We start from the raw sequence: 27,975 nt of genomic DNA on the forward strand, positions 1-27,975 counted from the left end.
TGTTTGCTTCAGTTTCTTTATCTGTATAATGGGGATGATAATAACTCTTACCTTCCAGGGCTGTTGTAAGGATATCACTAATTAATCTTTGTTTGCCTCAGTTTCCTTATCTGTTTAACAGGGATGATAATGACTCTTACCTTTCAGAGCTGTTATGAGGACCAAATGAAATAATTGTAAAGTGCTAAGTATAGTGTTTGGCATGTAATAAGTACTATATAAATGTTGAGTATTGTTATTTATTATCATTTCCCCACACCCCAATTTAGGTTTCAACTCCTCCTCTACAAAACCTTCTTAATGGAAGTGATAAAATGAAAGAGTAATTGCAAACCTGGAACGTATGTCTGACTTGAGGACTTGTCCTCTATATCCTATGCCATTTTATTTCTCACACAGTAGACAGTATTTAAAACATGTCTGATAAATCAACTCATAAGTACTCTTCTATACTTAGGAAAATTTAGAAACTAGTGCACATTTTTGTATTAAAGCTGACATAATTTTTGGAGCTTATACTATGACAAGCCTGGGGAGAAAAATCTATGAATAATCAGCCTTTAGATGTGGTAAAATTAGCTCTCTTAAAATTTCAAGTCCCAAACAGGAGTGTCTTCAAGAGCTAACTCACCCTACATAAATCCAGACCCAACTCCCATGGAATCAATTTATTTCATATATTGAAATAAGTTATTTACAAACCTTGGATTAAGATTGTATTTAAGGTAAATGTGAAACCCATTCATAGACCTTGACCTAATATTGATTCTATTAACTGAACAATTACAGAAATATTTAAATTTCATATCTGGATGAGCTCTTCCTCTCTGCTGGACTCCGAGCTTGCCTCTACATCAATTTAAATTTCTTACTCTGCACAGTTCTTTCTCCACACATAGCATAAAATTCCTTTCACATTCACACACTGTAACCATATGAAATCTGAACCTGCAGAGCTGGCCCTGACTTGATGTATAAAATGCATTAGAAAGTACTTTTTTGCATATGTTTTCACTGTGACATTTTCAGCAATGAACTGACTAGATTCAGTCTGCAGCATCAGAAAGAAAAAAAGAATATGTGCTTATGTGACCCTGGCAACACTTATATTAAAAGCAGTAACTGTATAAATTAATTATTAAAAACTCTCTCAAACATTTACAAAACTCCGACTCCTTTTTTCTTTAACTTCTACAGACATCAGTGATAAATGAGGAGTTATTTCACTTTGTCTCTCATATTGGATGAGTTCAATCTCCCTAGACTACAGCTTCCTCATTCACAGAATGAGGGAGGGTTCCAAGAAGAGATGGCAAGATAGAGTCACTTCCCACCTTTAATGACCTTTAGTGGTCACCTATGTGACTACACATGGCACAGCTTTTCAAAGTTTTAATTTCCATGTTTATACAAGGAGGTGAGAAGGAAGGAATTGGACTAAATATCCTGAGGACTCTTTTGTTTTATTTATTTATTTTTATCCCATGAATGGATGATCTCTTGGGTTCCAGTTCCATTGGATTCCATGACCTATTTTAGAAGAATTAGAAGAGGTAGGAAGGGTTTCCTGAGAATGGGATAGAACAGAAATCTTACTTTGATCAAGCACTTAAAGGAACAATAAGAAAAGAGGAAAATAAAGGCAGAAGATCACACAGAAGACCTAACAAGTACTTGTGGATAAAGAAACATAAAAGAAGGAGGAGGTCATTGGAGAGGGCAGACAGCCCAAATTTAGAAGAAAAGTTATTATGGGGAAAGGAGAGAAATAGGCAGGAGACCTTCCATAGTTAAAAAAAATGGGGGACTTACAGGGAGATTAAGGATCAGAAAAAAAGAAACAGAAGTAGAAAAGACAAGTGGTTGAAATATGGGGTTGAAAATAAGACATGGATAGTGAAGAAGGCTTGAAAGATATCAGGATTTTTAACCTATATCTGATTGCTTGCTGTCTTGAGATGGGGGGTTGGGAAGAAAAGGGAGGAAAGAGGGGGAAAAATTTGGAACACAAGATTTTGCAAAGGTGAATATTGAAAAGTGTCTTTGCATATATTTGGAAAAATAAAATACCCCCCAAAAAGTTGTTAGGATCAGAATGCCAAGAAGGCTGGTTTGTCAATGCATCTAAAAGCAACATTCCTGAAACAAACAACAACAAAAGCTGCCCTAATTGATGTTGTATTAACAACAAAGATGAAAGTGATTATTTTTAGGCAAACTGCCCTGCTCTTGAGTCTGGAGGGAAATGATTAAGGAGATTTATAACAAGATTGATTACTTAGCAGGCTTGGGAGGGAAGGTTGTTAAAATATTTTGGAATCCATGATGACTCTTGTGAACATCATCATACTTCAGAGTTTCAGAAAGACTGGATAAGTGATTGGTTCTATCAGTTGTGCAAAGTGGATTAAGATAAAGGTGATGATGTTTTTAAGTGTTCAAGGCAGTGATTCTGTCTCTGTAGGATGAGCATCCCTGTGGAGGTTGGGAGAAAAGATACAGAATTACTGTAAGAGTTCCTCTAAAAAAAATATATATATATATATATATATATATATATATATATATATATATATGTATACACACACCAAGGATGGCCATTTCATTCTTTACTGCCTTTTAACACAATCTGTACACTAAAATAAGGAAACATCCTTGCTATTCCGAATGAATATCTGATACTGGTATTTTTATCTTGAAATTAAATGCTGTTGTGATTAATAAAATACAACAAAAATACTGCTTTATGCATGGTAGATGTTTCTAAATATGCTTTCCGTTTTGCAGAGCAGGATGCTGGACTTGGAGTCAATAAGAACTAGATTCTAATCTTGCCTCTGATACTAGCTATATGAATTAAGGTAAGTCACTTAACTTCTTTAATTGACTCAGATAATTCCTTGTGACTTGACATACTCTCTAGGACTTACTTATTAAGTCAAAGAGTAGAGTAGTAAGTTCTCCTTGCTGAAATTATGGAACCTGTGTGGTAACATCATTTTTTTCTCTTGTAATTTTCCGTTTTAAAATTCTGAATTCCAAAATTTCTCCAGTCCTTCCCTTCCCCTTTGGGAAGCCAAGCAAAGATCTAAATTATTTTCTTAACCAAATGGATACCAATGATTCCACAATTACCACTGGTAGTATCAGATTAGTGACTATGAAGTTATTTAATATTAAAAAAAGGATTCTTACACTCAAAAAGTTTGGGAACCACTACTATATGAAATTAATATCTGAAGGGAAGGCAGAGATGCTATAAGGTTAATGGTGAGTGTAACCGGTGAAAGTATTCAAGGATATAGTGAGAACTAGAGTTCTGTTGAAACTCTAGAAGGCCATGAAAAATTTGTTCAGATGAAAACCATATTTCTGAAACCTAAAATGAAGGTAGACTCAAAAAAAAATGGGGAAAAATGAATAAAAGTAAACCATCTGCCACAAAGCAAATGATGTCAGAAGTCTGTAGAAGCCAAAGAAGCTTATGAGAGAATTGTTCTTTCATTTAATATTTTTAAATCATGGAGGAAAAAGGTGGGGGAGGGGGTTGAGTGGGAAGAAACAATTACATTATTTCAGGTTTTTATTTAAAACCATGCTTTAGTTTTCTGCTACTAATTCCACCCTCTTAAGAAAGAAATAATACAATTATGCTGGGAAATTGTTCACCCTGAGATCATAACCTCTTCGTTATTCTGTTTAATTCAGGTAAAGCAGTACCATCTGTCTTTCCTGTGTGGTCACTTTTTTATCCACCTGCTTGCAGAGTCAAATGAGAAAAGGCAAGACACCCTGTGAAGTGTGCTCACCAAATGAGCATAACATCAAAATATTAAGCCGATGAAAAGCTGCTGTGTACTTTTTAATGATCTGAAAATGTGTTGTTTACATACTAAACATGATCGTTGTTCTATATATACAGAAAACACAGATGTATAAAGAGCATGGAAATCTTGCTTCTATTTTTATTTCTAGGTAACTAGCAATCCCCAATTAATGAAGGAAATTAAAAGCAGAGGTGAAACACTTAAAATTTCTGTCAAGTACCTTTCTGAAAAAAGTATTTAATTAATACTTGTTTTCCAAGACAGGAAGAGTTTTCAAACATTTCTCCCCAAAAGTGTGATTGCTTTGCCTGGCTTTTCTAATGAAAGCACATCCATAACTGCCCAAGTGTATGTTCTGCTGGTGGCAATAAAGAGACTTACTTCATTGATGCTGATCTCAGCTTCCACATACTGCAGGCCTTTTTGAAGAATGGAGATCAGGGCAGCAGGTGGCACTAGTGTTCCATTGATATTGGATTGACTGATGTGACTTTCAATACCAAATGTGAAGGCCGAATGGGAAAAACCTAAAAGCAGGAAAACAAGTCATGATATAAAACCAAAGTTTATTGACAGTTGCATATCTGTTTATTTCTAAAAGTGATTATTGTTTAAAACTTCAACGTGCAGAAGTTAGCTCAGAATCCAACATTGGCTTTGGGTCATATAGGTGAAGAAACAGCTGGTGGGGAAGGGGATATAGAATAGGGAGATAAGAGCTTTTTTTGAGAAATGAAAAATTGGACTGTGAGAGGGAAAACACATTTAGGAATTATACGATCAGTTTCAATTTAAAAAACTCCAGTAATTAAAAACCAAAAAGAATAGGAAATATATTCTGGCTGAATCATATTCTGATAAACATTTGACTCAAATCTCTTTTCCCCTTAGGTTAGTATCAATCTTTCCAGAAGCTCAACAGTAGGATCTCTTTCTTTGCACGCGTTGTATATGGCCCCAGCATTGCTGTAGCTCACACAAGGGAGTCATTCTTTAATAGAAGATAAGGAAAGAAAAAGCTTCTGCTAAGAGCTATAACTGGACACATAGAACAAATTAATTTTATGAGGAAGCAAAAGGAAAAAAATACTCAGTCTGGAACTCTTTTCTGGAGTTAGACACTTTTGTCAATAGAAATAAATAAGAAATTCTCCCTACTGTTAATGTTAGTTGCCTGTTAATGGTGAGCTTTTCTCTATTATCCTTTCTTTATTTCTTGTATTGCCACCTTTTTAGCATGCTGAGAGTGATAAAACTCTTGCAACTTAAAAAGTATATTCTAGAATTAAGCTTTCTTTGAAAGAGCTTGGATTTAAAATACCAGGGGAAACAAGGTAAAACTATGATGGTATTTAAAAAAAAAAAAAAAGAGGCTTGGGTTGAGTAGTTAAGCCAGAATCTCTCTCCATATGTATGTAAGTATTTAAGTAGGTGAGAAAAATCAATATAATTGATAATAAAAATAATAGTTATCATTTACATAGCGCTTACTATGTGCCAGACACTATGCTAAGTGTTTTATAATTATTATCTCATTTGATCCTCACAAAAACCCTAGGAAGGAAGTTCTAGTATTACCCCCATTTTACAGATGTGAGGCTGAGCATCACACACCTAATAAATGTTTGTATTTGGATTTGAATTCTGATCTTCTTGACGCCAGGTGTGGCACTCTTACTGGTCTGCCACCCAGCTGCATAAATGGTCAGGATTGGACTTGCTAGCTAGCTGGTACATGAGATAGTGGCTATTATGGTTTCTAGATACAGCCTCTACCCTTCCTCCTTTTTGCCTTTAAATTTTCCCCACTCAAGTGTCACAGTTTCCTAAATTCCACTAATAGAGAGATTTTTTTTTTTTTTTGGCTTCATGAAAGATTCTCTTTTTAAAACATTAATAGCCCTTCAAGGGATAACAAATTGTTTTTGGTTTGAGGTAAACTAGTTTATTAGGTCATTTCTCTATGTGATAAGAGGGCCAGTATAAAAAAGCCTTGGATTCATATAGGGAGAAAGAACCTGAACACTAGAAGGCAGTTTCTATAAGTTGGTTGGAGTGGAGATGTGGTTAAATGCTTTTAATGAGCAATTATTTTTCCAATGAGTTAATGTTGAACAGGAATGGCAATCCATTCCATCTACAGTGAGTGACAAAGAAGTCAGTGCTTTAAAATATATTCTAACTAGATTCATCCTCTTACCATAAAGCCAGTTTAGAATCTATTAATTATGTTAGGGCAAATTTGTAGACTTCTCTATAGATCATTCAGGTTTAAAAATCTCTTTTGTTCTATCTTCCCAATAGCTCTACCTCTCAATCAGACATCAAATCTGATGAAGAGATTTTTTGGTGAGTGTGTACCCTTCTCCCACCCTATCAATTTCCAAGTGTTCTCTAAGATCACTCATTTACTATCCTAATTCAGGGACCTTATCACTTAATGGCTGAATTTCTGAAATTCTGAAATAGAATTCTCCACTCCCCTTTTAAAAAATAGGTTTTTATTTTTCAAATACATGCAAATATATTTTCAACATTTACTCCTGCAAAACCTTGTGTTCCAAATTTTTCTTTTTTCCTCTCCCCCACCTCAGACAGCAAATAATCCAATATAGGTTAAATATGTACAATTATTCTAGACATGTCTGAAATAGACTCCTAAGGCTACCATGAATCCTGAGTCACCCTCTCTCAATTCAAACTATATGCTGCCATGAGGTTAAGTCTTTCGAGCAAGAGCTGTTCTCTCCTCCCAAACTCTGACATTTAGTTGTCTGTTTTTTGGTAATTCAGTGATGTCTAATACTTGGTAATCCCATTTGGATCTTTGTTAGTAAAAATACTAGAATAGTTTGTTATTTTCTTCTTCAGCTCATTTTTCAGATGAGGAAACTGAGGCATAAATGGTTGAGTGATTTAGCCAGCTATTAAATGCCCAAGGTTAGATTTCAATTCAGAAAAAAAGAGTCTTGATGCTAGGCTTAGTATTGTATCCTTTGTGCCACTAGCCCTTTTGTTACCCCTATCACTTAGCACTATGCCTCGTATAAACAATGGTTGGCTGACTTGTGACATGAATAAAATTTGGAAAATTAGAGTTTAAATTTCAGAACCCCAGTTTCTTCATATGTAAAATGGGAAATTTAGAATGAATTCAGATCTTTGCTCAATTTCATTTGGTTATGGGGTAATTACTAAGAGGTGATTAAAAAAAACTCACATAATTTTAAAAATTCTTAGTCACAATAAAATATTATAAGACAGAAATATTACATCATGAAAAACCATCTTTCATTGCTCTGTCTTTTGCTCAGCCTTTCTGTCTTTGTTTTTCTCTTAAAGCCATTGTTGATTATTTTTGCTACCTCTCATTATCTCACTCTTTTTTCATCATAATATAGAATCAAATTTTTTCAATATTTGTTTCTATATTTAAATGTTTCCTGATTTTTAATTAGAAAAATAAATGACTTGAAAATGTGATTTTTTTTTGAAAATGTGATTTCTTAAAAAAACCTTCAAAAATAATTACTTAAAAAATAAAATGAGACTCTCAAAATTTGATTTCCTTTTCCAATAGATAGGTAGCTCTTGGTTAAAAAAAATGAGGAGGAGACCCTAGCATGGGGTGATGAATTCAAAGTCTTTCAACCCTTAAAATTTCTCAGTTGTATCACTAAACACTCTCTCTCCCTCCCTCCCTTTTTCCCTTCCCTCTCTTTCTTTTTTTCTTTCCTTTCCCTTTCCTTCTTTCCTTCTTTCTTCTATCTCAGAGTAAAATAGTATACTCATTCCTGGTTTTGTCAAATTCCTCTTTTGATCATACCTCTTTTATTTTGATATTATTTAATTTTTCTTTCTCGACTCTCCAATATTTCCATCATATAATCTTCTTTTCTTCCTACCTTATGTGGCTTCCATTACTACTACTCTCCTTAAAACACTCTCTTAATGATTATCCAATGGCCTGCTAATTCCCAAGTACAATTGCTGTTTTAAATTCCCATTTATCCTCTCTGTAACATCTGATGGTGGTGATGTCCTTCCTTCTGAATGTCCTCTGTTTTGTCTTTCCCCCAACTCAGGGTAAATATTATCCAAGTTTTAAAATTTTGCCTTTTGCTTATCCTCTTTGTAAAATTTTTTCCTTGAGTCATTTCATTTGTTCCTATCTGTGATGTTAAGATTCCTCCCTCTTTTAAATCTGTGGAATAAAAAAAGGACTTCTATAACACAGAATAATAAAATGCCTTCTCTAAATCTGTCTCCATCCTTGACCTTTGGAGCTCTAGATCTGCTGCTTCTTAACTTGACTCACTATAAAGTCCCATCTCACCTAAATGTCCGCAACAAATCTTAAACCTAACATGTCTAAAATTAAATTTATTGTCTTCACCCAAGCCTATTTCTTCTTTTCCATTTCTATTGGTTGTATTACCATTCACCTGGCCTACACTATCTGAAATCATGGTGTTGGTTTTAGTACTTTCCTATCCCTTACATCTCATTTCTAATCAGTTACTAAATCTTATCGACCATAATCTGATACCTCTCACTTATGTGATGTAGTCTCAGTTTATCATCTACAAGGATAATTACATTAGCTTTTCTAATAGCTCTTCCCTTTCTTTACTCTTTCCTCCATAACTAATGGATCTCAGATACTGAGTACTTCAGAAGCAATCTAGTCCAATATGAATAAAAGCCCTCTTTATGGTAAAAGGTATTGTGTTCAGTTTCAGCTAGAGATATTCCCCTATCTTCATTTTGTTGTTAGGTTAATTATTATGCTTAGAACTGACCATACTGAGCCTTTAATTTAAAAGCCAAAACAAGTTTCAATAGATCCTAATGGCCTGCCAAATAAAATCAAACCAAAAACCATCTTCTTCCTCTAACACTCATCTCTCTATTAGTCCTCAAATTTTCTCATTAGTACAAGGAGAGTCTTGGATATTATGACTGGTAAGGTCTCTTTTAACTCTAAATCTGATTAAGTAGCAGTTAGGATTTGAATTCATGTCTTATTACTTCATATCAAAGCCTTCTGGACTGCCTTCTATATGTGAACAGGGTCAGGGCCAGAACTAAAATCCACATTTTCACTTCCTTTCCAACAATACTTTCAATTATATGTATTGTCTGCTGTTTATCTGAACCTGATTTGCTAGCCTTTTAATTATAATATAATAAATTGTAATAATAATTAAGAAAGTCTTTTAAAAATTTAAATATTAATCTGACCAAAAAATGACCACATATAGTCATATCTAAAGAAACAAAACCAGTTTGATTTTAGGTAGGTAAAAGGAGTTTGCATCATGTCTTGTGACTTCATATCCAATGCTTTATGGACTGCTTCCTATATGTAAACAGTGTCAGGGCCAAAACTAAAATCCACATTTTCACTTCCTTTCCAACAATACTTTCAATTACATATTTTGCCTGCTGTTTATCTGAACCTGATTTGCTAGCCTTTTAAATATATATATATATAAACATATAATTTAATAAAAATTGATTGCAATTATAATATAAATTATAATAATTATTAAGAAAGCCTTTTAAAAATCTAAATACTAATCTGACCAAAATAATAATGACTACATATAGTTATATCCAAAGAAATAAAACCAGTTTGATTTTAGGTAGGTAAAAGGAGTTTGCATCATGTAACAACATTTTAAAAATATGTTTGGATATATATATATATTATATATGTAATATATTATATATGTAATATAATATGTAATGTAATATGACATAGAATAATATATGTCATAATATAATAATATATATTATATTATCTAATTTCTAATCACAATATAATATCATTTCAAATGTAATGTTAAAACTTCCATTCTTCAGCCCTTGAATTCAATAGTTACCCTCAAATAACCTTTCCTTACACTGAATAATTTTAAAACTTTGCTTCCTGTGGAAAAAATGGATTTCAATAGACAACTTTTTAACATTATCTTCATTAAGCCTTGCCTATATTATGCTATTAGTCTGCTTGTCCTCTCCTTTTAACAAGACCTAATTGAGTACCAAGAGATATGACATTTTTCTAAAAAATGCTCCTATGCTCAAGGAGCTTATCACTTAGGAAAGATGTGATAGATTCATGATACAATTCACAGACTCAGCATTACTCTGGGTAGATAGATGCCATGATTAAGAACATGTTACAAGAATGTAACAGATTAGAGATCAGTTTCCACTAATTACATGACCTGCATCAGTAACTATTATTAAATGAAGTTTGTGTTTCGGAGCCACGAATTCAAATAGATTGGAATGAGATTAAAATTCATATTAAGCATTTGATGAGGGGGCAACTAGGTGGCACAGTGGATAGAGCACCAGCTCCAGGAGTTAGGAGGATCTGAATTCAAACTTTGTTCCAAAGACTTTACTAACTGTGACCCTAGGCAAGTCACTTAATCCTAATAGTAAATCCCCCCCCCCAAAAAAAAAAATTGATGGCTTAAATATTTCTAAGTGTTTTTTTTTTTTTTTTAACATGGTCCAATGGATAACATTCTAGACTTGGAGTTAGAAAGTCCTAATCCTTTTTCAGATATTTATTTTCTTTGTAAGTGATTTAACTTCTAGAGTTTCCTAACAATAATTATGTTGAATTATTATTGAATAACTGAATTGTTGAATAGGTTGAATAATATCTACCTATGTAAAAATCAGTGGAATCATCAATATAAAGTGCTTTGCAAACCTTAAAGTGCCATATAAATGTTTATTATTATTACTATTATTATTAATTTTTCTTACTTCCATGTTCTTACCTTAAGGATAAATTATACCATAAATCAGAATAAAAACCATTCCTACAAGAATTTTGGCAGAACAAGGTAGTAAAGTTAAAACCTAAGCTATCTTGAATAGCAAAACCCATGACCAAAATCAATGGGAGTTATAAAAAGTATCTCTCACATTATTCCCTTTGGGAATGGGGAAAAAAACAAAAAACAAACAAAAAAAAAACTTGACTGGCAGTTTTCCCAAATTGTCCTATATCTGAATCACTGAGCAAGGGTTTTTTGTTGTTGTTGTTGTTGTTTTTGTTTTTGTTCGTTTTTTTTGATTTTTTTTTTTTTTTTGGCCATGAAATCTAAAGAGCCCATTTCTGATTCACTTATTCACAAATATTAACTGAGCTCCTACTATGTTAAGAAAACTATTTAGAAAGCTATAGGATAAAGAAAGTGGACCATATAGTAACCTAGCAGGACTTGCACATGTAAAAGATAAGATTTAGATTGTATGTATTAAGCACAAATGAGTGCTACACACCATGATAATGATAATCATTACAGATCATAGACTGGGAGGTCAGAAAAATACTTTATGGATCTGAACCTTGGAACTACTGACAATATTTGAATATTCAGAAGTAGAAAGATACTTGTAATTGAAGACAAACATCAGCAAAAGTGTGACCTGCTTTAGGAGAAAATAAATAGACCAGTTTGGCTGAAATAGAGGGTTTGCTTTGGAGAATGGAAGGAAATAGATTGGAAAGGTAGGTCATGGCCAAATTGTGGAGTCCTTTAATGCAAGCTCTGAGTCAGTTTAATTCATTAGCACATCTTGTATGCAGAGTACTGCTCCAGACCTTAGGGGGAGATACCAAATTTAGAAAAGACATGCATTCTTACTCTTTTGAAGCTTAAGGTATGACTACATTCAAAGTGCTACACAGGATAAGGGGGAAGGGGATGGCCTATATTATTAGTGAAGGTGACCAGAGAAGACTGAATGGAGATGGGTGCATTTGAGTTATTTTCAAAGATGAGTTGGAATTTCAGCAAGAAAAGGAGGAGAAAATAATATTAAAGGGATAGAAAACAGCATGAGCAAAAGTAATGAGGTTAAAAAAATGAGGGGATAAACGCATAGAAAAGAACATTAGAAGGAAACAGACAAGCAGAACATCTGTGAAAGTTAAAAGTTGAATTTAATATATAGTTAAAAGGAAAGCTAGCTTGTAAATAATAATCACAATTTCATGTATACCTTTTTTCTATTGTACTTTATATATATATATATATATGTAAATATAATATATATACACATCTAAAGTTTGCATATTTTATATTGGAGTAAATTTTTTAAATTACATTTTATAATATTCTACATTAAAAAAATATTACATAGGATTTAAGAATTGGAAGAGACCTTAGCTAACTAACTTAGGTTTTGTATTCTTTGCATTATAGTATTCATTCATTGTAGTATAATTGTCTCTTAATTTTTATCAATCAACAAATATTTATTGATATTTATAGTACTTGTAATGCAGATATTTATAAATATAAAATATAAATATCTATAAACATAGATATTTATAGTGAAAGTATTGTGATAGCACTGAATGGATGGAGGAGAATCCAAAAAAGGCATAAACATATAACCCTACAAATGAGGTATGGGACATATAGCTACTAGGTTGGTGTTAGGAGATGCTGAATATTAATTCTCTTTTTTGCATTTGACCTTGAAAGAGAATCCATAGCCAATGATCATATAATTTTACATCTCAAGCAAGGGAACTACTATTCACACTGAGTGACCACACTTTTCCTCACTGCTTATCAAAGTTGGCAACATTAGGCTTTTCCACCCAAAAAGAAATCCCTGGAAGTGAAGAGCTAGATGTCACTGAAAGAGATGGAAATACTTAGATCTTTTATAGAGAACAGGCAAGGAAGTTGTTAAAGGGAGAGGAGTAAAAGAGCTTCCAGATACTTTGATGAAACATGTGTGAGTACAATTGGCCAGAATGTCCCAGGTGTATGTTTCTCTGTAAGCCTGAAGCATTTGCGGAAGTCAGTGGGATTTTTGTGAACTTAGGAAGACATATGATGAAGAGCATCATTTTAACTATAGAAAACTGACCTTAAAGCTGACTGATCAACAGCTCTAATTGATTAACATTTTTAAAATAAAAAATTTGAGATCTATATCTAACATAGGGACATTCAGCACTGAAAAAACAAGCTATACATAGGTCCCCAAATTTAGATGCTAACAAGTTGCTATTATCCTAGATTTAGTCTTACAAATTGTGTTGAAGAACAACCAAATGAGGTCAAAACAAGTGGGAAAGGGGTGTACCAAGGGCAGGGGAAAGGAGCCTGTAGAGAATGGTTCTGATTATGAAATGGGTAACATAAGGATTTGGTTTTAAAAAGAAAGGAAAGGCTTTGGTTTCTACAAGTTAAAATATTTTGCTCTGTTTGCAAGGGAAATGTCTTATAAATTAAATGTATTAGCAATTTTAAATTCTAAAAACCTAGTTAATGCGCATGTATCAAAAACGGACCATATACATGCTTTGCCTTTTCTTACAATTCTAAAACTGTTTAATAGTTTTTGTTCACTGCCTAGATACTCTCTCTAGTCCCCTCTGACTATTGAATTCTTTTAAGTCTCAACTAAAATCCCATATATTTTAAAAAATATCATCTTCTAAAAAAAAGCGTTTCCTAACCTTTCTTAATTCCAGTGCATTCCTTCTTTTAATTATTTCCTACTTACCCTGTATAGACCTTGATAGCCACATATTTGTGTGCATGTTGTCTTCTTCATTAAATTGTAATCTCCTTGAGGGAAGGGACTGCCTTTTGTCACTTTTCTTATCCCCAGTGCTTAGCATACTGTCTGGTACATAGTAGGTGCCAGTGGTATTAAACATTAATAAATGTTTATTAAATTAATTTATCATTTATTTTGTGAAATGTTTCTATCACATAGCTCTCTGCTTTTGACTAGTTCATTTTGCCTTTTTTCTTATTAGGACTTTTTTTTTCTTGTTTCTCTAAAAAAAATATCATTTATTCTGCACAGGAAAGCAAACAATTGTATTTCACAACACAAATTAACAGCTAGGAGAGACATCTGAAACCTTAAGTGATGGGGGTTGAGGTCCCTTTAAGATTCCTTTCTAATTGCCCAACCCATGGCTGACCTTGATTCACAAATCCTGGTCAAAGGCACCCTTTGAATATCTGGGCCCAGCCCCACTATCAGTTCAGCTTCCCCCAGCCCTCACCTGATCTGAGCTAACTGAAAAGCCCACCAAGAACTTGGGGGGTACCGCCCATCTTCTAGGTATAAAAGAAACAAGCCGGAGCGCTCTCTTTGCAGGAGCCCTCCCACCAACACATGGTATCCTTTCAGCTATGTAAGGGTTCCTGCCCGAGCAGCGGTCACCTCTGGCCCTGGCGTCTTTCTAACTGAGCTTTACTTCCAAATTTCTACAATAAACCTTGTATTTATCAATCTAGGTTTTCAGGCCTGTAAATTCATTTACAAGGGACACTGTGCCTCATGGGATTATCTTACTATCTATGTGCCGAGAAATGGGGTTCCCCCTTTCCTTTCCCTCATTAGGTGATAGCCCTCATGGGGACCCCGAAAATTGTTACCCCAAAAACTAACCTTAACCTTTTCAGGTCTCTCAGAATCAATTTTCGTCCTTAGCAGTTCAAGCAGCTTCCGAGAAGAATATCTGTGTTCCTACCCTCGTCTCACTCTATCTCTAAAACATAGGGCACCCAGACCAGGTTTGGGATGCTAGCAAAGTCTCCCATGGAGACTACTTGCTTTTCAGGAAAAAAAGCCCTCCTTTTGTCTCACTGCATTTCTAATCTCTTTATCTCACCAGAAAAGCCTGCCCTCAGGCAGCAACTCAGACACACAGGGAGAGTGTCTCTTCACTGCCCTCCCCCCCACCATGTGGCCATCCCTCTTGGGTCCCAGGTTGGCAGTCTCCTTGATCTCTTCTGGGGAAGAAATCTGTGTTTGAGCCCCTCTTGCACTCCACCGTAGTGGTAGCCACAAGGAGGAAAAGTTTGGATCGGGGCAAACTTGAACTTGGAGATGTGTCTCTACCCAACTGTGTGAGCCTTTACCTTCCACACCTAAAAAGCACTGGGTAAGATAACAACTCTCCCTTCCCCCATCCTCTCTCTTTTCCAACCTCTCCCATGTGGCTTAACCTGCTATTTAAATGCTCCCATCCTGTCCCCTTCTTGTGGTACAGTGGGGAGATTTGGGGACTCTTTTCAGATCTCTAGAAATGCCCCTCTCATAGCTTCTACCTGGCTCTTAAAGGAGTCAAAGCTTCCAGTGCTCTCAGAGAACTAGCTTGTCCCATACATTTTAAAATGGGACTCGGTTTCCTGGTTTAGTCATCCTGCATTAGAACATGCTCTCTAGGCTGGATATAGGATTTTAAAACTGCCCATTTTCTTTCTAAGCCTCAAGGCATACTTAGCTGCTCTCTAAAGCCTAGACAGAGAATTTAAACTGCTTAAGCTTTTCTCTGTCTCAGGAGCTCCTAGCCTACTCTATTTCTCTTGATCGGCATCCTACGCCCCATATGCCAATAATTAAGGGCTTCTTTTCTGAAGTGCAGCTTTGGCCATGCTGTCATTTCAGAAAGGAGATCTTTGTAATTTTGGCTGGGAACAAATTCCGAATCCAGGCAAATTAATTGTTAAGAGAGTGAAAATAGTTTCTTTTGATTTCTCCTTTTTTTCCCCCCATCCTGACTGCAGGCAGGCAGGGGTGAATTAAAAAGAAATTCAAACTATTTAAACACTCCTTAACTACTTTTAATTTGGCGCCTCTCTAGAATCTTGATCTGTTCTGGTGTGCAACAGTTCCCTTAAACTGTCTCTCTCTTGCCTCAATTTCTCTGGCTTCATACCAGGAAGCCAGGGATAAAGAATAGATTCTTCCTCAAGCTGCCTTTTAGAGAATGGCTAAATTAACACCTGAATTCTATGTAGAGTTCCAATCTCTCTCTACTTGCCCAACCCCTAACTTGCTTCAGGAATTACCTATCTCCAATTAGGGTCTGACTGCCCCAAATGCCCCCATACCCTACTCACTAAAAGATGGGTGGGGGTAGGATCTTTTGTCTTCGACTCAGCCACTATTCTCTGCATTAAGTACCTCGTAGCCTGAGGGAAATGCTAGCTGCCTTCCCCTCCCTCTGCCTCTTCTAACAGAGGAGGGAGGGGTCACGTGGGATTTCTCTTCCACAGAGAAGGTTTTGAGATGGGCCCGCTCGTAAAAACTGGGGGACTTGCTAAACTGTTTGACTATTGTTCTGTATGAGAAAAAACTTTTAACTATTGCTGTATAAACCTGTTTAACTATTGCTTTATAAAACTGTTTACTATTGCTGTTTCAGGAAATTTACTAGTCTGTTATGTATAATCTGATAATTTCTGTAAACAGGGGAGGAAGGAAACTGAGATTTCAGCTGGTCAGGAAATTGGGAAAAACTTATGTTTTATTTCAGTTCAGGCCGAACTGGAAACTATTTTACTTTTTGCTTAAAATTTACTAGACTATGATTTGCCGAGTTATGTTTTAACTTTGAAATCCCTTATTCAGTCTTTGGGATTATTCTTTAGAAACAACCAAAAATCAGACACCTCTCTGATCTGTTTCTCCCCTCCTGCTACACCAATTCCTTAATTATTATTTCAGCATTTTGACATCAGGACTCTAATGGTTTGGAGTGGCCTGTCTTGGTCTAATTGCATAATTTACTCAGAAATCTGTCCTCCCTAGAGAGAGAGAGAGAGAGAGAGAGAGAGAGAGAGAGAGAGAGAGAGAGAGAGAGAGAATGAAGCTCTCAAACTCCATTTTTTGTCTCTCTCTTGGAGCCTCTGACCTGGGGTGCCTTCTCAGGGCAGCAGGACTGCCTTGAGCACTGCTACACAGCAGAAGCTGAGTTAAATGCACAAATGACCACAGATCTAAAGACTGTCCATCTCTGGCTGAGATGCCCCCCAACTGTAGAGATTCAAACAGGGAGGTGTGTGTCTCTCTGAATAAGGAGTGCTGTTCTATGCTAATAATTCTGGGGTTATTAGGGAGAAACTGGTCCTTGCCACAAGTCCTTGCATTTTCTAGTTTTAGTCTGGTTTGTTTATTATTGTCCTGACTCAGTTTCCCTAATTATCCTGACTCAGTCCTGTCTTGCCTCTTAGTTCTGCAAAACCTCCCTCTGCCTCTTTATCAGAATACTTGATATGATCTTATGTTTCAGAATAGCAGAATACCTCTCCCATCCCAAGCTATGGGAATCTCTTATCAAGATGCTGTCTCCACTGATTATGTTATCTCTCTAAAGATCTACTCCAATATTGCTCTCGCCTCTATTTCAGTCTTCCTGTTCATGAGGTAACACAAACCCCCCACTCTCTATCAGCGAGGTGGGACAGCTCAATTTCCTGGGACTTGATTGACGCTGTCTGGAGCTCTACGCTCAAGCCAAACATTGCTCATTGAGACGTCATGGCACAGCTCTGGTGAAATAAAAGTTTTTGTCATATCTCTCTCTTTTAAGGACGCCTAAAGGGAATGAAGGCTATAGAGTTGGGATCTGGTTACTGCCTCTCAATAAACTCCAATGAACAGATTATTTAACTTTATCTCCACCCACCTTGACAGGGCTTCTACACCCAGCAAAGCTAACTCCTTGGAAGCCAAAAGGTTGGGAAAAAGCAATATTCAAACTTAGTCTGTGAATGCCATCCATACTTCGGTAGGATTTATTTCTAAAAGTTTAACTGCTAATTTCTTAAATTCTCTTATGTGGAATTAGACATTCTGTATATGATTGTATTTGCATTGGGTATTTTTAAAACAAACTGATTTGTATGAATAATTTGTATGAATATCATCTACTTGGATATGAACCTATGGGGACAAATTCCTCACTGTTCAAAGAATCTTTTGAAAATATTCGATTTCTTATTACCTTTTGATTGTTTTTTGACTCATAATTTGATCCTGTGACAGTTTTTGTTAATTTATGAAAAAGGAACTATTTCATTATTATGGACGCAGATGAACTAACTGCTGAATTAGTTATATTCAGATTCACTAGAAATAAAAGAATGACTTTGAAAGCCATTTTAAAAGTATCAAGGTTAATTTTTGTTAAGGTTATGATAAATACTTGTTTAGAATTTATGTTCTTGCATTTTTTTTCCTCATGTAACTGGTTTTAAGATCAGAGCAATAGTCAATAGAAATTGTTAATGCAATTCAATTATGTCATACCTTGCTGTTTCTAGACTGATTATATGTAAGCATTGTATCCTAAATGCTTGGCCAAATAAACATTTAGCCTGGTCATCTGTCTGCTACTGGACAACTAATAGAGATCTGTAAGAACAAAACTGACCTGTTGGTTTCCCTTTATCTCGTTAACTCTCAGTTCTCTTCTCAGGGCAACTCCTGCCTCCAGACACTCAGAATGAAGCAGAGATGCTCTTTTAATGCAAATCTCTTCTAGACTTAAGCCTTAGAAGACCCCAGTCTCTGCCCTGAATTTGAGCAGGAGGAACTGCCTTCTAACCACCACAGCAAACACCACAAGGGTTGAACTGGCCCCCAGCGTCCTACTCCCTGGTAGGAATTTGAGGTCTGGCCCTGTTTCCCTTTTATCTCAGGACAGCCCGAACACCCTAGGGGCCGGTAAGCTGGGTAGACTATGCTGATACTGTGCACCTTGACTCCTTTCACCCCTCCCCCATAAAGAATGGGGAAACTAGGAAGGAAAAGACTCAGGATCTTTGCTTATTGAATAACCAACTTTCTTCAAGAACAGCACAGTTTTTCCAACATTTCCAAGAACTTAAACCGCATTCTTATCTTGATCTACACCTCTGACAACTGGGGATACATACCTATCCCTAGACCCTGCCTTACAAAAGAGCAGTGGTTCATTAAATCTACTAGATATCAAGGCCTCTTGCCTTCCCTGATTTCTGAGTCCACACCCATTAATACCAACCCCAGGAGAAATTAGCTTTCCTGGAAATTAAGGGTGAAAGAGCTAGGCTACAAATGATCTTTTTCTCTCAGCATTTTCTCCTATTTCTCTTTGATAATTAGATGGGCCATCCGACAAGCAGCCCACAGAAGGGACCTGATGCATTTCTTGCTAAAGGCCCCATTCTCCTGAATGTCACCATCTCCACCCTGGATGACACCCCACTTTTAATCTGTTCCCGAGATTTATTTTCTCTAGGCTTCACACTTTGGATTCTCAGCTGGCCTTTTAGCCTAGAGAACACTGACTGGGGACAACTGACCGAGACACCCCCTTGATGCCCTGCTGCCATCCCCCACACCTCATGCCTCGCCTCTCCTGGCATGGAACCCCAAATCTCTACAACCCTTGTCAGCTCGAAGCAGTTAAGAGGAGATCGACACCCCTTTTCCCACATACATCTGGAATCGATGGTTGAGGGGGGAACAAGACGAGAGGACCCCACTACTCTGAAGATCTTTGGAGAAAATCTTCAACTTTGTCTTAAATGAAGGGCAATTTTCTTTTTTCTTAAATGAATTTAAGTCTCAACTGTTTAAGGGGGGGACTGATGAGGATTGAGGTCCTTTAAGATTCCTTTCTAATTGCCCAACCCATGGCTGACCTTGATTCATAAATCCATAAATGTATTGCAAAATTTGAGGATATTTCTGAAATGAAAGGAAGAATTAAAAATTTTGTCTTTCCCCCCATTATGACAAATTGTCCTTGAATGGCATGAACTGCAATTGTCACCAGGGAAGTTAGATGATACGACTTCTCAGTTTTCTTTTAGGTTTTTTTTCAGCCTTGACACATGTTTTTCTTTGCCAATAAAATGACATGCACGTATTTATGTATATATTTTCATGTTCATTGAAGAAGAGAAAAAGAAGATTGTATGGGAAATTGTAGATCTGTTACATACAACTTACTTTTCTTTACAATGTATAATTTCAACTTGTAGTTTTCAAAGCTGTTCTGCTTGTCTTTTTTTCTGGCTTTTCTTTTTTTGTGTTCCTTGCATTTTTAAAAACACCACTTTATATGACAGATGGCAAATTAATAGAATGTTATTATGATAGCTAGTATTTAGTCTAGACTTAAAATATAAATATCTTAAAGAATAATTTTTAAAAAGAATCTTTCCTATTAGAGAAAGGTAGGGCTCCTGAGAGAACATCTCTAACATTAGGAAGCTAATATCAAAAAATGGCCACGTTCTCTTGAAAATTGTTATGGTCAGAGATGGAATGAATATGGAGGTTTCTGACTCAGTATGATATTTTTTATATTTATCAGAGGTGAACTACTCAGAAACCACAAATGAGAAGTTTAATATAATAATAGGATGTTAGTTTTAGGCTACCAGTAAACTTAAAGAAGTCATCTTAAAGAGGTTCAATTCCTTCATTTTAGAGATGAAGAAGCTGAATGAAGCAAATTCAGAATGGTTAACTGGCTTGTGTAGGGTAATGGAGATAAATATTCTGAGGTGAAATTCAAATTCATGGCACCCTAACTCCAAGTCAAGAACTATATCCACCACTATGCCAGCTCCCTCTCCTATGATACCTGGATGTCTCTTTTATTTATTCTAGTCTATTGATCAAAAGGAAGATTTGACTGCAATATGAAAAATCAATGAGAAGTCCTATGCACAAGCTACTTGAGTTGTCGGAAATGGGATATAGTACTTTAAGAAAGCAGATTAAAATTAGTAGGTATTAAGTACTGAGCTTCTTTTCAACAATGCAGTGATTCAAGGCAATTCCAATAGACTTGGGATGGAAAATGCCATCCACATCCAGAACATAGCACCTTTTTAAGGTATTGTTTGTTTTTTCATTCTCATGTCCCATTTGATCTGATTTTTCTTGCATAACATGACAAATATGGAAACATTTAAAAGAATTGCATGTCTAACCTATATCTTAAGATTGCTTGTTGTCTTGGGGAAGGAAGAGAGAAAAATTTGAAACACAAAGTTTGCAAAAATAAATGTTAAAAACTGTCTTTACATGTATTTGGAAAAATAAAATACTATTGGAAAAATCATAATAAAAATAATTCAGCCAGTCTTGTAAAGTGCTGATTAAGGACCATCTTTGGTGTCTGGAAGACCTGGGTTTACCTACTATTTTTGGGCAAATCATTTAATCTCTTAAATGCCACAGGAAACTAAGATTATAAATTAAGGATGAGTTACTAATTGGTTGAAAGTTTCACTTGTCTTCCCTACTCAAATCTGAATGCTACTAGTTAAAATAAACGACCAAAAACAAGCACCCAACAAATCTCCCAAATATCTCTCCCTCAACTCTCAAATTAACAAAAAATTCAGGCAAAATAGAGGACATGTTTTGAGAGAGAAAGGAACAAATGTGACAGATGTGAAGGTGGAATTGACAGTAGCTGGCAACTAACTGGTATTGGGAAGGAAGTGAAGTTAAGGATCAAGAAAAAGGTTAGTTAAGAGGAGGAGTGAATTTAGAGGAAAAGATATCAAGTTCTGTTTGGAGTATGCTGAATCTGAAATGCCTAAGGGACACTCAGGTGGAGATGCCAAAGGGCAGCTGTAGATCTCCCAGGACTGGAGTAAGTGATAAATGAAGACAACCAGGTGTCTCTATTGTTTCCTTTTGAAATTATAAAGAACAAGGAGAGTTCAGGCTAGACTTTAAAAGAAAGAAGGAAAAAAATTAGGGAGGGAGGAATGGAAAAAAAACAAGACAAAATGATGAATCAATATTCATTCCCTGTGGATTCTCAGAAGAGAAATGCATTTATTATGCAGGTAAAGTGACAAAGGAAGAAAAAAATGAAAAAGAGAATTACTTCATGCATGGAATAATTATGAAATAAGGCAGACAGAGAAATCTAATTTATATGCTTCTATCATTTCCCCTATCTTTTCTTCTACAAGTAATGATAATTCTTACAACATCCCTGTTTACAGTAGAATTAGCACAGCTTCTCTCCTGTCATTATTTCCTGGATCATAAAGGTGTCTCCTATAGAACTCAGGCCCTCATTGGAAGATTTCTTATATTCCACTCAGCACAGTTACTGGTAAAGGACATGGTGAAATTAGAGAGAATAAGCTTTCTAATGGGCTATGGGTAGAGAAGCAGAGAAAGTAAAGGCAAAAATGATAATGTACAGGCTAAAAAAACCCAATGACACTGGTTAAGGAAACACAGCAAGATAAAAAAAAAAAAAAACATGAGAAAAGAAAAAAAAATAAGAAATTTATCATGAATACTTGGGGGTTTACTTTTCACTTGGATAATTTGATTATTTTATCGCATTAGAGGGTTACAATTCAGTATAGTCGCTACCAAATTTAAGTTGAAGTTAGACCAATATTAAATATAAAAGGATATGTTACAATTCAGTCATGAATGGAAGTTCAATCTATGTGATCTCCATCTTGGTTCTAAATAACGCATATAGACCTAGAAATCAAACTTAAGATTTGAAGAAACTTAAGGTAAGAAATCAAACTTAAGCTCCTGATTCTTGCCTCATTTCTCTTATAGAATTTTGCCAGGGAAAATTATGTGAAGAGAGAAATCATTTCTATATTGGAGCTGTACTATTTCATGACTTGCTATAACATGAAATTCAGTATAAAATATGATTATCTTGGACCCAATCCAAGGGAAATACCAAAAAAGCCTTGTTAAAACATGGTTTCACTCATAACACCTGGCCTAGATCCCAAGAGCTGTATTACAGAGATGCTTGACTATATGACTATTACTGTACCACTGCATGCCTTGCCAAGATGAATGATGAGCTAGCTAGGACCAAAGCATAGAGAGAATGGCAGATTATATAGGAAAAAGAAGCAATATATTCCTAAAATAAGGGAGGAGGATTTTCTAGAGCTAGACAAAAATAGAAAAGTAAATAATTGTACTTAAAAGATACTCATTGAACTGAATTATACAGGTGGGTTAATGGGTTCCTCATGAATGGAGGTCTTTGAGGTAGATAGAATAGGTAGGTTCTTTACAGGACTTTTTGATTCTGTAGTATTTCCTAAGTATACAAAACACCCCAAAAAGAAACCTGAATATAATATGCTATAAACTTCCTTCTTGTATATCTAGGTATTTTTGATGGATCTATGAATGAGAGGAGGGGCGCATACAAATGTGATTTACTGCATTGCTATTTCCCCTTTGTTACTCTAGCATGTCAAAAGGGAAAGGAAGAGAGCAAAAAAGCACATGAACAGAACTGGGAGTGAGAGGGAGAATGGGGTGGGAGAGCAAGCAGCCCCAACAGTACCTCACAACATTATATAATTTGTATAGAATTACATATATATAAATTATTATATAATTTGTACAGAAATTATGGACGACCCCACATTTAAGAAGAGTATTAAAAGGTAGGAATGTCCTGGTATTGGGGTCTATGGTTTGGATTTTCTGGATCAATAGGACCTTTACCACCACTACCACCAAAAAGGCAATGGGTGATGAGTATCACACCCAAAGAATCTCTAAATGGGAAAAGACTTCAGTTTACTCTGTAACCTGAATAAAAAAGAAACTTACAAGCACACCTTGCTCATCTAGCCTTTGCCTGACAATCTCTGAGGGTGAACCCACTTCCTCTTGATGCTTAACCGTTAGCAATTTTTTCTTTATTCTGACTCTATGCAACTTCCATCATGAGTCTTATTTTTGTTTTCTGGGGCCAAGCAGAAAAGGCCTGATTTCTCATCCACATTATAACCCTTGAAATTATTAAAGATGGTTCTCATATGCCACCCCCCCCTTTTTATCTCCAGGATCTTCTCTGGGTATTCCTTAAATCAATCTTCCGATGGGAAGAATGTCGTTCTTAAAATATGTTGCTCAGAAGTGAACCAATACTCCGGATGTGGTCTGATCAAGGCAGAATACAGAGCATATTCTCAATTATTTGATGTTTTCAGATTAAACTATATTTTTATGTATGCACTGGGCTCCATTTCTGATTCAGATTCAACAAACATTTATTGCCAAATGTGTATGACAATTAGGCAATGAAGATATAAAGATGGGCAAGAGGTAATTCTTATATTCAAGAAGCTTAGATTCTACTGAGAGAATATCCCATGTGCATAAAAAAAAAGAGTAAACACAAAATAATAAAAAGACAATTTCAAGAGTGAAATATAAGTAACTGAGGCACTATGGGTCCTGAAAAATACTGGGCTATGAGCATCAACAGGGCAGTGAGAGGCAGAATCGGGAGAATGGTACCAGGTTACCAGCCTAAGCCAATGACATTGTATATTGTCTTTCTCTTTATGTTAGTTCCTTGAGAGAGTCACGTGAAATGTCTTTATTTTTATATACCCAGTACTCAGCACGGTGTTTGGCACATATTCAATGCTAGCTAAAAGCTTTTCCATTCATGAAGTTGGCAAATCACTTTTTTCTCGAAGAAACCTATTAGGCAGATAAACAAATATTATTAAATCCACTTTTACATACAAGGAAACAGAGAGATGACTTTAGTCTACAACTATTAGATATCATAGCCAGAATTAGAGCTTGTCAGATTTCAAGTCCAGTGCTCTTTCCACTGGACTACACTGTCTCAACTTTTTTGCAAATCAAAAGTTGAAGTTCAAGGTTGAGAATGGAGCTGGTGGTGAGAAGCCAACATGAGATTGGGTAGAAGGCATAAGAACAGAAATAATATATAATTTCATCCCCTATGAAGTCTGATGTCCAGTAGGGGAGCTGAACATATGATCTACTCAATTGGTTGTAGGATAACGGAGCCTGATACAAAGATCATGTAGAGTGATTAAAGGAGGGAAAATTAGGGTAATAGAGTGATCTGGCAGATTTAGACCAAGTGGACTCTGGACTCTGAAAAAGACCAGATAAACTAGAGATTTGAATGGCAGTGGCAAGATTTTATTGTTTTTCAGTCATTCAGTTGTGGCCAATTTGTGAACTCAGATCATGGCACATCAGGCTATTCTATCCTCCATAATCTCCTGAAGTCTTTCCATGCTTATGTTCATTGTTTCCATAAGACTAGCTCTCCATCTCATTCTCTGACATCTCCTTTTCCTTTTGCCTTCAATCTTTCCCAAAATCAGGGTTTTTTTCCCAATAAAAATGACTATATTAGGATTGTACACAGAAGTGGTCTGCTCTGAAGGTCAAAATAAAGTTTGGTTTTTTTTTAAATAATCTTTTTATATCTTCATTTGGTAGTTGTGTATATAAATGGAAATTAGGAAAATATTATATAAATACAACTCATCAGAGTTCCATCTCTAATCCTGTCAACTCTGGAGTTACTTAAATTTAAATTCAATGTTAATGTTTTATTTGATTTAGAGAATAAAAGAAAAATAACAGCTTTAAGTGAAAAATCCTGTTATAGAACTTAAGCTTTCTGCCTTGTATGACCTTACTTGAAATAGAAAACATTAGGCTGAATATTATCAGCCTTAAACCATTCTAACTTTACTAATGAATTTTTTTATCCAATTTGCTTTCATTTCACTAACAAACTGAAGGCCACAATAAGGGCAAATTTAAGTTTATATAAGTTTTTATATTATAACCACAAAAAAGTCAGTCTTAAAAGAGCACGGAATGGAAAAGTGATATTTTTGCTATTCTGACATAACTTGAAAAGAACTGAGAAGAGTTTTGCTTAGCCTTTAAACACACACACACACACACACACACACACACACACACACACACACACACACAAGTACAATAGCAGTTTTAGAAAAAAATTAGCACATCTAAAATTGGACTGAGGATGGGGAAAGGTCAGGTCAGTTATGAACATCTGGAAAGGATTTTGCTACTGTAAATGGTTATAATTAAAATACTTTTTTGGGGCAGACAATAGGCAGTTTGTTAACAAAGCAATCTCCATAGGAGTTCCTTAAAAAAAAAAAAAAAAGCTTTACAACGTCTTGCCATTTAAATTATCACAACTATATAACTCATTTCTTTCTGAATCCTTCACAAACTGCATAAATTGATGCATGGTCATTATAAAAAAGAAGTCTGCAATGCTACTTGCTAAATGCTTCAAGAAAAAAAAAGGAAAGATCATAGTTGATGGGAAAAGTATGAGTTAGAAATGCAATTAAGTTAACACTAATGTAATCTTTTTGTTCTAACTGGAAGATTTCTGAACCAGTACATCTGGTATTCATGGCTGTTGTTTCATGGGAGAACTGAATCCATATTTTGTAGGGAACACAGAGTACATGCACATAGTAGATGGTAAATGCACTTTGAATATAGTTGATGCACATTGATTGCTCTTGGTCAGTTTGATGGATGAAGGAAAGGACAAAAACAAATAAGAAAAATGATTTTTTTAAAAGGTTTTCATTCTTTTTACATCAGTCTAATTATAAAATGTCACTAAAATTAGAGTTGATAATCAAAAGATGCAGCTCACTAGTAGATAAAACACAGGGTTCTAAAGTCCTAAAAATGTGAGTGCAAAGCTGGCCTCATAAACTTACTTAATTGCTTCAGTTTCCTTAATAAAATGGGAATAATAAAAGGATCCAAAAAGAGGATCACTTAGTGCCTGGCACGTAGCAGGTGGCTAATAAATGCTTGTGTTCCTTCCTTCTTTCCGTATCCTCTATCTTTTTCTTCTTGATTTTTTTGGAAAAGAATAAGAAACTTTTATTGAAAATTGAGATTTTGAGTATCTCTCCCTGGAACTGCTGAAATAGCAGTTCATCACATCACATAAATAATGTAAGTGACCATTTCTGTTAATCCCCTGATAAATTTACTAATAGTGAATATACTTTGATTGATTGAATGAATATTATGAACACAAGAATATTATCCTCCTTTCTCCATACAGAAACATCTGGTGACATATGGGTTATTATACAGATTCAGGAAGTAGGAATCAAATGTCATTATATACAGTAAAAGTCCATATATGACATTTAGTCCATAATCTATCCAAGTGAATGGAGTTATGAAGTGATGCTACAAAACAACAAGGTTTGTAAATTTACTTGCTCCCTTTTACAATTGTTAAATAATAACAAGCTTAATTGAATTTTATTGGGTCATTTCTGAATTTATTGCCTCAGGTACTCTCACTCTTCTAATAATTAGGGCTAAGAAATGATTTTAAGGCAAACAGTCAACAGCATACTAATGAACAATTGCTTTTACAAATGACATTGTACATTGAAGGTTATCTGTCTTGGCACAGAATCAACACCATTCTGTTCTTTCAGGGATTTCTCAGTGCCCATTAAATAAATAAGATCATAGATTTAAAGACATGAAGGATCTTGAAGATCATGCAATTCAAAATGAGGAAACTGAGACTCAAACAATACAAATGCCTTGGCCAATGTCACCCAGGCAGTCCCAGAGTCAGAATTTGAATCCAAATCCTTTGATTATATATTTATTACTTTCCACCACACCATGCTACTTTATTTTAATTTAAATATTACATTATCATATAATTTCATTTCCTTATTTGAAATGAAGGACATTTCATTGGAGGGCATGGAATAGTAATGTAAGGGGTAATTCATTGGCTTTACCACTGCTAAAGGCATCTGTGATGCAATGTTCAGGTGATAATTTGTTGGCGTGGGGCTTCATCCATTGAATAAAGACTTGAAAAAGGTCCTTTTCCCCTCTCTGATCAATAATTCTATTAATGTTTCTCTTATACTTGGACTTATAAACAAAACTTTAAAATATTTATTTTTAGAATGGACATTTCTTTAAATACATCTGATCAAAATTTTGTTTTCATCAAGTGTTGCAAAAAAAATTTAAGCTGCTCTACCTTTTATTCTCTATATTATGATTTTAATGGAATCACTTGCAGCCCCCACTTATTTGTATTTATAGTATCACAGATTTTACTTACATTTAGATCATAAGTCTTAAATCTGGAAGGAGAACTTTGAAGTCATCATGTCTAAAGTTCTCATTTTACAGGTGAGGACATTAAAATCCAGAGAGATTAAGTAATTTGCCCAAAGTCACAGATAGTAAATGATAGAACTGGTACTTGAACTTGGCTTTCTTCCCAGTCTCCCCCCTTCCCTAAAAATGTACCTCTAAAAATAAGTGCTACCAAAAAGTCATACAAAGTGAAATCATTAATGCTGAAGTCTCCTTCATCTTAAAACAAAAACAACCTTCACTAAATCTTGCCACCACTGCAAGCTATCAATCCTATATTTTTTCTTTTCTCAGTTAGACTCCTATGTACACCTGTTGGCTTCTG

At 35.2% G+C, this 27,975-nt stretch overlaps 1 protein-coding gene across 12 annotated transcripts in view; it reads right to left on the minus strand.

Moving 5' to 3' along the window:
- The window catches only part of TBL1X (transducin beta like 1 X-linked), a 354,204-nt gene that overhangs the window by 50,341 nt on the left and 275,888 nt on the right, over nucleotides 1-27,975 (minus strand). For all 12 annotated transcript variants that reach the window (XM_074300052.1, XM_074300041.1, XM_074300045.1 and 9 more), the window contains one exon: nucleotides 4,209-4,354. Coding sequence is in view for 9 of the 12 variants with exons in the window: in XM_074300041.1 (XP_074156142.1) it covers nucleotides 4,209-4,354 (146 nt within the window). In the remaining 3 variants the exon portion in view is untranslated. The remainder of the gene's footprint in view (nucleotides 1-4,208; nucleotides 4,355-27,975) is intronic.

This window comes from Sminthopsis crassicaudata, chromosome 3, assembly GCF_048593235.1.
Source record: "Sminthopsis crassicaudata isolate SCR6 chromosome 3, ASM4859323v1, whole genome shotgun sequence".
NCBI classification, from domain to species: Eukaryota; Metazoa; Chordata; class Mammalia; order Dasyuromorphia; family Dasyuridae; genus Sminthopsis; species Sminthopsis crassicaudata.